Raw genomic sequence first — 13467 nt, forward strand, 5'->3', positions numbered from 1 at the left:
ATAATTGTCTCTAGGAGTATAAGTCTATGTCAAACATTTTTTGTTTTTATACTGACCAAAACTTTTTAATTATGCCAAATTATTTTCCTGGTTTGATGGAGGCCAGGTTAACTTTTACTTTTACTTTTTTAAAGGACTGGGGTGGCCAACAGAAGAAGGCAAATAGATCATCAGAAAAGAACAAGAAAAAGTGTGGTGTAGAAAGTGATAAAAGAGTAACTAATGTTATTTCTCCGGAGTCGTCACCAGGAGTTGGAAGGCGAAGAACAAAGACTCCACATACGTTTCCACACAGTAGATACATGACTCAGATGTCTGTCCCAGAGCAGGCAGAATTAGAGAAACTGAAACAGCGGATAAATTTCAGTGATTTAGATCAGGTTTGTGAATCATTGTTAAAAATCAAGTTAATTACTAGAGAAATACTTGAAATTGATTAAATAATTTGTCTTAGGAATAAAAAATTGAGCTGTTTATGTAATTTTTTTTTTAAGTTTCTGTGCCTATGGACAGAACTTTAATCACAGGGGATGGTCCTGTGTTCTTTAGAGGGAAATGAAATCTCATTTCTAAATTTGCTAAAGACAGGTATTTCTGGACTTGATTACTATGTTATATGACTAAAGTGATTTTACTATGAAACTAAATTTAGCAATTTAGTAACTGAATAAAATTGGTGTTAAGTAATGGAAAGTTCCAGTTTAGTATATTTATCATTGGCTAAGTGTGGGATGTACTGGGTTACCTCAAATTTAGAATGAAACTATTTTGTAATTATCACCAAAATAAAGTTTATATCTAAAAGCAAGTTGAAGTGATGATAAACTCTTGACAAATATTTTACTGTCAGATCTGTGTGTTATAGAAATAAACACATTTCCAAAAATGTGGAAAGGTAGATCCAAGTCTGATATGATGATGATGATGATCATGGATCATTAATATCTATTTATTACTGAACATTTAACTGTATGTCAGGCACTGAGCTGGACAGTTCTTCATGTAGACACATCTTTAATAATTTACATTGATTCATTAGGTTGAAAACCTATAAAAATGCTATAAGCAAGTAGCAGAAAGCAATGTGAGTTAAAATGTGATTCATGGTTCTAGAATACATTGAGCATTCTTGTTATGAAAATCTGAAATGCTCCAAAATCCAAAACTCTTTAAGTGCCAACATGAGTAAAAAATTTCCCACCTGAGATCTTGTGACGAACTGTAGTGAAAACACAGTCAAAACTTTGTTTGATGAACAAAATTATTATTATCTTTTTTGAGACAGAGTCTTGCTGTCTTGCCCAGGCTAGAGTGCAGTCGAGCAGTCTCAGCTCACTGTAACTTCTGCCTCTCAGGTTCAAGCGATTTTCCTGCCTCAGCCTCGTGAGTAGCTGGGATTATAGGCGCCTGCTACTACACCTGGCTAATTTTTGTATTTTTAGTAGAGATGAGGTTTCACCATCTTGGCCAGGCTCATCTTGAATTCCTGACCTTATGATCCACCTGCCTCAGCCTCCCAAAGTGCTGGAATTACAGGCATGAGCCACCATGCAGCAAAATTATGAAAAATATTGTATAAAATTGGCCGGATGTGGCTCACACCTATAATCCCAGCACTTTGGGAGGCTGAGGTGGGGGGATTCTGAGGTCAGAAGATCAAGACCATGCTGGCTAACATGGTGAAACCTTGTCTCTAGTAAAAAAAAATACCAAAAACATTAGCCAGTTGTGGTGGCATGCTCCTGTAGTCCCAGCTACTTGGGAGGCTGAGGCAGAAGAATCACTTGAACCTGGGAGGCGGAGGTAGCAGTGAGCCGAGATGGTGCCATTGTACTCCAGCCTGGGCAACAGAGCAAGACTCCGTCCCAAAAAAAAAAAAAAAAAAGTAAAATTACCTTCAGACTATGTGCATGAGGTACATATGAAACATAAAGGAATTTTGTGTTTAGACTTGGGTCCCTTTCCCAGGACATATTTCGTGTTTATGCATGTATTCTAAAATTTGAGAAAAAGTGAAATTCGTAACACTTCTTGTCCTAAGTATTTTGGGTAAGGGATACTCAAGCTGTACTTCATTTAAACTAATCTTGTTCATATTCATCAGTTGAATTGCCTAAACAAATTGAGGTCTGGAAAATGCTAATCAAATTTTCATATTTTAGTAACAGACTTATAGAGCCAAAGCTCTTTGAGATCTTACTACAAAGCTGTGTACATCTCAATCAGTATCTGATGGTGAAACTAAGAACATTGGGATTAAAAAAAATTTTTTTCATAAGGTTAATGTTTATGTCATTTAATTTCTTTTTCATACATAGAGAAGCATTGGAAGTGATTCTCAAGGTAGAGCAACAGCTGCTAACAACAAACGTCAGCTTAGTGAAAACCGAAAGCCCTTCAACTTTTTGCCTATGCAGATTAATAGTAACAAGAGCAAAGATGCATCTACAAGTCCCCCAAAGAGAGAAATGATTGGATCAGCACAGTGTAAAGAGTTACTTGCTTCTGCTTTAAGTAATGACCTCTTGCAAAACTGTCAGGTCTCTGAAGAAGATGGGAGGGGAGAGCCTGCGATGGAGAGCAGCCAGGTAATACACATTTCTTTTTCTTGCTCATTTTTTTCCTAAACCTCAAAATATGTACATTAAGATTTTAAAAATTAAGTTATGCACACAGGAATTTTAGTTAGGTGGAATTAAAGTAATTCCTTGACCCTTTTTGTTAATCTACCAGATTTACTTAAAGTAAATTTCTGTTTATCCAAAATAATTTTAGAAGTGGCATATTCAGGTTAATTAAGACTTCTGTTTATTTGTGAAATACCATATTGCCAGTTTTTAGTAAAGGGGGATTGGAAGTAAAGTGATTAATAGATTTTTGTAAGAATTTTTTAAAATGACAGTATAATTTTTTGAAAAGTCGTTGCAAAAGTATTTGTTGTAATACACTTAATTTATTACAGTATGTAAACATTAGAAAACATAAGTAGTTTGGTGTGCAGTTCTAGAAGTAAAATTTTTCTGATACTGTAGATTAAGATTTTAAAATTTATTTTTAAATTCACAGTGATTGGAGTTTTTAGTATTACCAGTTATTTTGATGAAAATCTAAGTTGTATTTAGATTTTTTTGCAACTATTAATTCTCACAGTAATCCAATTATCTTTAGTTATCTTGGAAATAAAAATCTGTAAAACTGTTGCTATTGAATTAATTATGCTCAGTTGTATATATTGTGTACTATTTAAAAAATATTTCCCCTGCAGATTGTAAGCAGGCTTGTTCAAATTCGTGATTATATTACTAAAGCCAGTTCCATGCGGGAAGATCTCGTGGAGAAAAATGAGAGATCTGCTAATGTTGAGCGCCTTACTCATCTAATAGATCACCTTAAAGAACAAGAGAAGTCATATATGAGATTTCTTAAAAAAATCCTTGTAAGTATTAGACTTTTAAAATAATGTATGGAGTTATTTTTGTAGTATCTCAGTGTATATATACTGATGACATTCTGATGCCACTCCAGAGGAGTTAACATATTTTCAAAAAATCGTGCCATCCGTTATAACATTTTATTGCCCATTTTAATAGTTGTATGATTTATACCACTAAAATATTTCAGGCTAGAGAAAATGAGGAGGAGGATGTTCGGACTATAGATTCAGCTGTGGGATCTGGTTCTGTAGCTGAGAGCACATCGCTAAACATAGATGTGCAGTCTGAGGCTTCAGATACCACGGTAAGCGGCTTTTTGGTAATTGAATGGCTGGAAGTGAAGATTTAAACTTTTTCCCCAGTTTTCAAGATGTTATTTTATAGGTGTTCCCTAATGAAAAGTGTATTCCAGGAAAGAAACCCTCAAATTGTTAATGCTGTGTGTATTATTCTGTGTTTAAACACAGAAGTTTTATTTATTAATCCAAAAAATGCTTTCAGTGATCGATTTGAAAATCTGGTAATTTTTGATATTCAGTTTATAGAAACGTTTTTGTAGTTTGTTTTGTTCAGCAAAGCTTCCCTAATTTTAAGAAGCATTAAGCAAGTTAAAATTGATTGTGGAATTAAGGACTATAGGCAACATTAGTGATTACTTAGCATATAATCTTTTGGAAATTGCCAGGTTCATTTATCACTGAGGACTCCTTACAAATATTAGGGTTTTCCATTTCTAGGGCTCTATCCTAGTACTGTAGCAAAACCAGATGACTGAAAAGTTGAGATAAAAACTAGTAAATGGGACAAGATAGCATTTATGTAGTGGTGTATTCACAATGAGAAAAGTACTATAATTTCTGATTTGTCAAAATGAAATTTGTTGAAGTACTGTTTCTCTGAAAAATAATTAGGAATTTACAGAACTTTGAGGAAACATAAAACAAACTTAGTATGTTTCAATACTAGGGTGTTTTTAGGCATTTTAAGCAGATGTGCCTATAACCATGCATTATTAAACTTTAGTATCTGTTACAGACTAGTACAGCTTTTGTTTTGAGAGGATAACCATGTATCTCTTCTGGTTTTAAGGTGTTCAAAATGCCATTCAGCATTAGGAGTTTGAAGGTTTATTTCATTAGTGTTGACCTGCATAGTTCTTATCTGTCTCCTTTTTCTTCCCTCCCCTTCCTAATTTGAAGAGGCAATTTGAATTTCTTTTCTCTACATTATTTTCAACAGGAGATACTTAGCCTGATCCAAACAGTTGTTGAAGAATGGATTTTACTGTGGGGAAATTGTTTTTCTGTTTACAGTGGTGCTGGGAATAACTTCTTTCTTACATTCCAGCAGAAATGGAAGGATTGGGACTATGTGGGCAAAGGAATTCTGTCATGGAGGAGTGGGAACTTGTATAGATTGATTATAATTTATATAAAGAATTCCTTCTGATGACAATTTCGTTCATAATATAAAATCATGACATGAAAGTGGACTAATAACATGTAGCAGAATAGATGTTAAAAATGTGCTTTAATAGTTGTATAGTTTGGAAATTGCATAGGATGTGGTACTTGCTTATTTACCGTAAGCAACCGTCCAGTCTACAGAAAACGTAAAAGACTAAGTTTACTGCCACTCGGAGGGGGATGTGGATTAATTTTAGTTTTTTAAAAAGGTGGACTGGTAATTTTTAAATTGTTTTACAAGGCTGGTTTATATGTTAAACAAGAGTTTGTGTTAAGACATTAATATGCTACACTATTTAATAAAGGAGGAGGCATCTTTTAGTCTGAGAATTTGGCCGTGCATTGAGGACAAACTAGGGAATTCAGCTTCACAAGAACAGGTTTCAGAAATGACGTTACTACAAGTCGAAAAGGGAAAGGTGACAGACCTCCTCAAAATGACAGGGAACTGAGGCCTAATAGGAAATATAGCCAAAAACGTGGATTTCCATCACAGGTATACTTTACAAGGAAGTCTCTAAATGAGTACTTCTTTTGTTCATATTTCCTCTTCTTTATTTGCTTTTCTCTTCTTGCTATAACTCTTCCATATTCATTTTTAATATGGTTGTTATACTGTAATTTGCATTAGTAAAATTCTAGCCCTTAGTATTTTTCTTTATACTTTCTTATGGTTATATCTGGGTTATATCTGACAGCTGTTTTTAGTATATGTTAACAAAGGTTTCGAAATGTAATTCCCTTTTTTATAAATTGTGGGCAAAATTAGTAACATGTTCTTCAACCTTGACTGTCAGTCAGTTGCCCTTTGTTTCTGATATTTGTGTTTACAAATTTAGATGGGGCTGGGCACAGTGGCTCACACCTGTAATCCTAGCATTTTGGGAGGCAGAGGCCGGTGGATCACCTGAGGTCACAGGGCTTCGGAACCAGCCTGGCCAACATCTCTACTAAAAATACAAAAATTAGCTGGCATGGTGGCGCACATCTGTAATCCCAGCTACTCACGGGGCTGAGGCAGGAGAATTGCTTGAACCCAGGAGGCAGAGGTCGCAGTGAGCCAGGATCGTGCCACTGCACTCCAGCATGGGTGACAGAGTGAGCTTAAGTAAAAAAAATAAATAAATAAATTTAGATGGTACCCTTTAATACTGGATTTTTTGGTTTATATTTTTGTTGTTTTTGGAAATTCCTTTCATTCGTTTTTTTAAAAAAATCCAGTTGACTTGGTTGCTACTGTTTTTGCTGGGTTTTTCTGCAGTGTTTCTTTTAAATGGTTTTTAAATTTTCCATGATTTGTGTAATGGCATTCTAGATAGATTTAAAGACAACTATTTGTAGTTCCACTTAAAAGAGTTTGAATAAAAGTATTTATAAAAGTGTTCATATATGTTGGCAAGAGCAAAGTACTATTTTAGTAATTGAGTGTAGGTAAGACAAATTTTGTATGTTTTATTATTGGTTTATTACCTAGGACTACACTTTCCCATTTTGTAACTATTTTAGTTTTTTTTGGTTGGGGGGGGGTTGTCTGTGGCTGTTTATAAATGATAAAACTTAACCTCTCCCAGCACTTTGGGAGGCCAAGGTGGGTGGGACACGAGGTCAAGAGAACGAGACCATCCTGGCCAACACAGTGAAACCCTGTCTCTACTAAAAAATACAAAAATTAGCTGGGCGTGGTGGTGTGCACCTGTAGTCCCAGCTACTTAGAAGGCTGAGGCAGGAGAATTGCTTGAACCCAGAAGGCAGAGATCGCGTCACTGCACTCCAGCCTGGTGCCTGGCGACAGAGCAAGACTCTGTCTCAAAAAAACTTAACCTCTAGGTATTTTGGCAGTTTTTTATTGTTTATTTTTTTCTGGTTCCTACAAGAATTTGAGAACAGTTTGAAATTAGTTACGGGAATTTTATTACATAAAATAGCAAGTAAAAGATGCCCCAGTTCAACAGAAGAGTAAATAGAGTAGCTGATTATTTTAAAAACTAGTAGCATTGGAGAAGAGCAGTTAAATAATTGATAACCTTTGGAATTTTGTTTTTCTGCGTTAATCCTTCTGAATCGTGATGAGCAAAATTTAAGAGTTTAACAGTTAATATGCTATCCACCAGTTCTTTTTTTCCTAAGGCATTACATATAATTTAACCACTTTTCTGTTTTTATGTTTCTTTGAATAATATCCTTACAAATAAGTATTATTCTTTCTTGCATTCACTTCTTTTTTTTTTTTCTTTTTTTTTTTTAATTGCATTTTAGGTTTTGGGGTACATGTGATGAACATGCAAGATTGTTGCATAGGTACACACATGGCAGTGTGCTTTGCTGCCTTCCGTCCCCTCACCTGTATCTGTCATTTCTCCCCATGCTATCTCTTCCCACCTCCCCACCCCCCGCCCCTCCCCCATTTCCCCCCAACAGACCCCAGTGTGTAGTGCTCCCCTCCCTGTGTCCATGTGTTCTCATTGTTCAACACCCGCCTATGAGCGAGAATATACGGTGTTTGATTTTCTGCTCTTGTGTCAGTTTGCTGAGAATGATGGTTTCCAGGTTCATCCATGTCCCTATGAAGGACGTGAACTCATCGTTTTTTATGGCTGCATAATATTCCATGGTGTATATGTACCACATTTTCCCTATCCAGTCTATCATCGTTGGGCATTTGGGTTGGTTCCAGGTCTTTGCTATTGTAAACAGTGCTGCAATGAACATTCGTGTGCACGTGTCCTTGTAGTAGAATGATTTATAATCCTTTGGATATATACCCAGTAATGGGATTGCTGGGTCAAATGGAATTTCTATTTTTAAGTCCTTGAGGAATCGCCACACTGTCTTCCACAATGGTTGAATTAATTTACATTCCCACCAACAGTGTAAAAGTGTTCTTATTTCTCCACATCCTCTCCAGCATCTGTTGTTTCCCGATTTTTTAATGATCGCCATTCTAACTGGTGTGAGATGGTATCTCAATGTGGTTTTGATTTGCATTTCTCTGATGACCAGTGATGATGAGCATTTTTTCATATGTTTGTTGGCCTCCTGTATGTCTTCTTTTGTAAAGTATCTGTTCATATCCTTTGCCCATTTTTGAATGGGCTTGTTTGTTTTTTTCTTGTAGATCTGCTTTAGTTCTTTGTAAATTCTGGATATCAGCCCCTTGTCAGATGGGTAGACTGCAAAAATTTTTTCCCATTCTGTTGGTTGCCGATTCACTCTGCTGACTGTTTCTTTTGCCGTGCAGAAGCTGTGGAGTTTGATTAGGTCCCATTTGTCTATTTTGGCTTTTGTTGCCATTGCTTTTGGCATTTTGGTCATGAAGTCCTTGCCTACACCTATGTCCTGAATGGTTTTGCCTAGATTTTCTTCTAAGGTTTTTATGGTATTAGGTCTGATGTTTAAGTCTTTAATCCATCTGGAGTTAATTTTGGTGTAAGGTGTCAGGAAGGGGTCCTGTTTCTGCTTTCTGCACATGGCTAGCCAGTTTTCCCAACACCATTTATTAAACAGGGAGTCCTTTCCCCATTGCTTGTTTTTGTCAGGTTTGTCGAAGATCAGATGGTTGTGGGTATGTTGTATTTCCTGTGAGGCCTCTGTTCTGTTCCATTGGTCTATATCTCTGTTTTGGTACCAGTACCATGCTGTTTTGATTACTGTAGCCTTGTAGTATAGTTTGAAGTCCGGTAGTGTGATGCCTCCCGCTTTGTTCTTTTTGCTTAGAATTGACTTGGCTATGCGGTCTCTCTTTTGGTTCCATATGAAGTTTAAGGTGTTTTTTTCCAGTTCTGTGAAGAAGGTCATTGGTAGCTTGATGGGAATAGCATTGAATCTGTAAATTACTTTGGGCAGTATGGCCATTTTCACGATGTTGATTCTTCCTAACCATGAACATGGAATGTTTCTCCATCTGTTTGTATCCTCTCTTATTTCGTTGAGCAATGGCTTGTAATTCTCCTTGAAGAGGTCCTTTACGTTCCTTGTTAGTTGTATTCCTAGGTACTTTATTCTCTTTGTAGCAATTGTAAATGGCAGTTCGTTCTTGATTTGGCTCTCTTGAAGTCTATTACTGGTGTATAGGAATGCTTGTGATTTTTGCACGTTGATTTTGTATCCTGAGACTTTGCTGAAGTTGTTTATCAGTTTCAGGAGATTTTGGGCTGAGATGATGGGGTCTTCCAGATATACAATCATGTCATCTGCAAATAGAGACAATTTGATTTCCTCCTTTCCAATTTGGATACCCTTTATTTCTTTTTCTTGCCTGATTGCTCTGGCTAGAACTTCCAGTACTATATTGAATAGGAGTGGTGAGAGAGGGCATCCTTGTCTAGTGCCAGATTTCCAAGGGAATGCTTCCAGTTTTTGCCCATTCAGTATGATATTGGCTGTTGGTTTGTCGTAAATAGCTTTTATTGTTTTGAGATACGTTCCGTCAATACCTAGTTTATTGAGGGTTTTTAGCATAAAGGGTTGTTGAATTTTGTCAAAAGCCTTCTCTGCATCAATCGAGATAATCATGTGGTTTTTGTCTTTGGCTCTGTTTATGTGGTGAATTACGTTTATGGACTTGCGTATGTTGAACCAGCCTTGCATCCCCAGGATGAATCCTACTTGATCATGGTGGATGAGCTTTTTGATATGCTGTTGCAATCGGTTTGCCAGTATTTTATTGAAGATTTTTGCATCTATGTTCATCATGGATATTGGCCTGAAATTTTCTTTTCTTGTTGAGTCTCTGCCGGGTTTTGGTATCAGGATGATGTTTGTCTCGTAAAATGATTTGGGAAGGATTCCCTCTTTTTGGATTGTCTGGAATAGTTTCAGAAGGAATGGTATCAGCTCCTCCTTGTGTGTCTGGTAGAATTCAGCTGTGAACCCATCTGGACCTGGGCTTTTTTTGGGTGGTAGGCTCTTTATTGCTGCCTCGACTTCAGACCATGTTATTGGTCTATTCAGGGTTTCGGCTTCTTCCAGGTTTAGGCTTGGGAGGTTGCAGGTGTCCAGGAATTTATCCATTTCTTCCAGGTTTACTAGTTTATGTGCATAGAGTTGTTTGTAATAATCTCTGATGATGGTTTGGATTTCTGTGGAATCTGTGGTGATATCCCCTTTATCGTTTTTTATTGCATCAATTTGGTTATTCTCTCTTTTCTTTTTTATTAATCTGGCTAGTGGTCTGTCTATTTTGTTGATCTTTTCAAAAAACCAGCTCCTGGATTTATTGATTTTTTGAAGAGTTTTTTGTGTCTCTATTTCCTTCAGTTCTGCTCTGATCTTAGTTATTTCCTGTCTTCTGCTAGGTTTTGAGTTTTTTTGATCTTGCTCCTCTAGCTCTTTCAATTTTGATGATAGGGTGTCAATTTTAGATCTCTCCTTTCTTCTCATGTGGGCACTCATTGCTATATATTTTCCTCTAGAGACTGCTTTAAATGTGTCCCAGAGATTCTGGTATGTTGTGTCTTCGTTCTCATTGGTTTCGAAGAACATCTTTATTTCTGCCTTCATTTCATTGTTTATCCAGTCAACATTCAAGAGCAAGTTGTTCAGTTTCCATGAAGCTGTGCGGTTCTGAGTTAGTTTCTGCATTCTGAGTTCTAACTCGATTGCACTGTGGTCTGAGAGACTGTTTGTTATGATTTCTGTTCTTTTGCATTTGCTGAGGAGTGATTTATTGCCAATTATGTGGTCAATTTTAGAGTAGGTGTGATGTGGTGCTGAGAAGAATGTATATTCTGTGGATTTGGGGTGGAGAGTTCTGTAAATGTCTATTAGGTTTGCTCGTTCCAGGTCTGTGTTCAGGTCCTGGATATCCTTGTTGATTTTCTGTCTGGTTGATCTGTCTAATATTGACAATGGGGTGTTAAAGTCTCCCACTATTATTGTGTGGGAGTCTAAGTCTCTTTGTAAGTCATTAAGAACTTGCCTTATGTATCTGGGTGCTCCTGTATTGGGTGCATATATATTTAGGATCGTTAGCTCTTCTTGTTGCAGTGATCCTTTTACCATTATGTAATGTCCTTCTTTGTCTCTTTTGATCTTTGTTGCTTTAAAGTCTATTTTATCAGAGATGAGAATTGCAACTCCTGCCTTTTTTTGCTCTCCATTTGCTTGGTAGATCTTCCTCCATCCCTTTATTTTGAGCCTTTGTGTATCCTTGCATGTAAGATGGGTTTCCTGGATACAGCACACTGATGGGTTTTGGCTTTTTATCCAATTTGCCAGTCTGTGTCTTTTGATTGGGGCATTTAGTCCATTGACATTTAGGGATAGTATTGTTATGTGTGAATTTGATGCTGTCATTTTGATGCTACCTGGCTGTTTTGTTGGTTAGTTGATGTAGATTCTTGATTGTGTTGCTGCTTTTTTACCATTTGGTGTGTTTTTGGAGTGGCTGGTACTGGTTGTTCCTTTATATGTGTAGAGCCTCTTTCAGGAGTTCTTGTAGAGCAGGTTTGGTGGTGATGAAATCTCTGAGTGCTTGCTTGTTCACAAAGGATTTTATTTTTCCTTCACTTATGAAGCTGAGTTTGGCTGGATAGGAGATTCTGGGTTGAAAGTTCTTTTCTTTAAGGATGTTGAATATTGGCCCCCAGTCTCTTCTGGCTTGTAGGGTTTCTGCTGAGAGATCTGCTGTGAGTCTAATGGGCTTCCCTTTGTGGGTAACCCGACCTTTCTCTCTGGCTGCCCTTAGCATTTTCTCTTTCATTTCAACCCTGGTGAATCTGACGATTATGTGCCTTGGGGTTGCTCTTCTTGAGGAATATCTCTGTGGTGTTCTCTGTATTTCCTGGATTTGAATATTGGTCTGCCTTGCTAGGTTGGGGAAGTTTTCCTGGATAATATCCTGAAGAGTATTTTCCAGCTTGGATTCATTCTCTTCATCACATTCAGGTACACCTATCAGACGTAGATTAGGTCTTTTCACATAGTCCCACATTTCTTGAAGATTTTGTTCATTCCTTTTTGCGCTTTTTTCTCTGTTCTTGCCTTCTCTTTTTATTTCATTGAGTTGGTCTTCGATCTCTGATATCCTTTCTTCTGCTTGGTCAATTCGGCTGTTGAAGCTTGTGCATGCTTCACGAAGTTCTCGTGTTGCGTTTTTCAGCTCCATCAATTCACTTATTCTCCTCTCTATGCTGTCCATTCTCGTCAGCAGTTCGTCCAATCTTTTTTCAAGGTTCCTATTTTCTTTGCGATGGGTTAGAACATGTTCTTTTAGCTCATTGTAGTTTCTTACTACCCATCTTCTGAAGTCTGATTCTGTCATTTCATCACCCTCCTTCTCCATCCGGTCTGGTTCCCTTGCTGGTGAGGAGTTGTGATCACTTTTAGGAGGAGAGGTGTTCTGGTTTCGGGAGTTTTCATCCTTTTTACGCTGGTTTCTACCCATTTTTGTGGGTTTATCCACCTGTTGTCTGTCTCTGTCCCAGGGAGTTGGAGCATTATGAGTTTCCGTTGCACTACTGCCTTTTTTGATTTTTTTTTTTTTTTTTCAGGTCGGACCCGCCCAGCTAGCAGCATGCCTAGCCTCTGCCTGCCCGCAGGGACTTTGCTGAGCTGCTGTGGGCTCCGCCCAGCTGCCCTGAGCTCTTCCCTGTAGTCCTTTTTATATGGGCGTAGTTAGAACTGTCTGGGCAACGGTGGCCCCGCCTCTGTTATGGCGGACTCTCTCTGTTGTGGCAGGTTGCCTCGGCAACGGCGGGTTGCCTCGGCAACGGCAGCCTGCCTCCGTAGCGGTGGAGAGTCTCAGTAATGGCGGAAGCCCCTCCCCCACGGAGCCGGACCTTCCCGGTTCAGCTGTGCTTGGTTTGAAGGGCTCAACCCAGAGGGTTTCCAATTACTGTTTTTGGTTGTTGTTGGGGGTGGAGGGGTGGGACCAACCGAGCCTGATCACCTGGCTCCCTGACTCAGAGTCTTTTCTTTTAAGTTGAACGACCCCGCGTTCCGGTCGCTTGTTGAAAAGGCGCCGGGATCTCCCGTGCTGCGACTCACGGAGTCGGCTCGAACCGCGGCGCCGGCTCCTGGCGGATTTTTTGCCTAGGAATCTCCTGGCCTGACTCGCTATTTCAGATGAATGGGCTATTCTGCCGTCTCAAGGCTCTGCTCGCCAGCTAAGAGGGCTCCCAGACCAGTGGCTTTTGTATGGAGAACCGCAGCAACAGGGAGTGGTCACAGCAGCCGCGCGGGCGGAATCAGCCCCTCGGGGGCCAAAACAGCCGCACCGGCTGGACTGTGATGCTGGCGACCCCTCTGCCTGGGTATCTCCTTGTCTGTGGGCAATAAGAGTTCGTCTAGAAATGCGGCGTCCACTCACCCTCTGCACTTTCACTGGGAGCTGAAGTCCTGAGCTGTTCTTAGGCGGCCATCTTGAAAGTCGGTTGCATTCACTTCTTGGAGTTTATTCCAGTTTGACTTTCTTTAATCTCAGTTCTTAAGGCTATCTCATTATTGTTTTGTTGGTACTCCATTTGCAAAATCATTTTAATTTCTTCAGGAAAAAAATCTTAATTCCTACCACCTGTGTTTATTTTTTCTCTGCTATGCAGGAACTGTCATTGTCACCACCCCACCCC

At 38.6% G+C, this 13467-nt stretch overlaps 1 protein-coding gene across 25 annotated transcripts in view; it reads left to right on the forward strand.

The window, feature by feature from the left end:
• PCM1 (pericentriolar material 1) overlaps positions 1-13467 on the forward strand; it is a 124651-nt gene that overhangs the window by 26139 nt on the left and 85045 nt on the right. For 18 of the 25 annotated variants that reach the window (XM_074383997.1, XM_074383979.1, XM_074383980.1 and 15 more), the window contains 4 exons: positions 135-380; positions 2319-2588; positions 3266-3436; positions 3622-3738. In XM_074383997.1, the coding sequence (XP_074240098.1) occupies positions 135-380; positions 2319-2588; positions 3266-3436; positions 3622-3738 (804 nt within the window). The remainder of the gene's footprint in view (positions 1-134; positions 381-2318; positions 2589-3265; positions 3437-3621; positions 3739-13467) is intronic. The other 7 variants (XM_074383993.1, XM_074384002.1, XM_074384003.1 and 4 more) reach the window with 1 other exon arrangement.

Source organism: Saimiri boliviensis, chromosome 13, assembly GCF_048565385.1.
Source record: "Saimiri boliviensis isolate mSaiBol1 chromosome 13, mSaiBol1.pri, whole genome shotgun sequence".
Lineage (NCBI taxonomy): Eukaryota > Metazoa > Chordata > Mammalia > Primates > Cebidae > Saimiri > Saimiri boliviensis.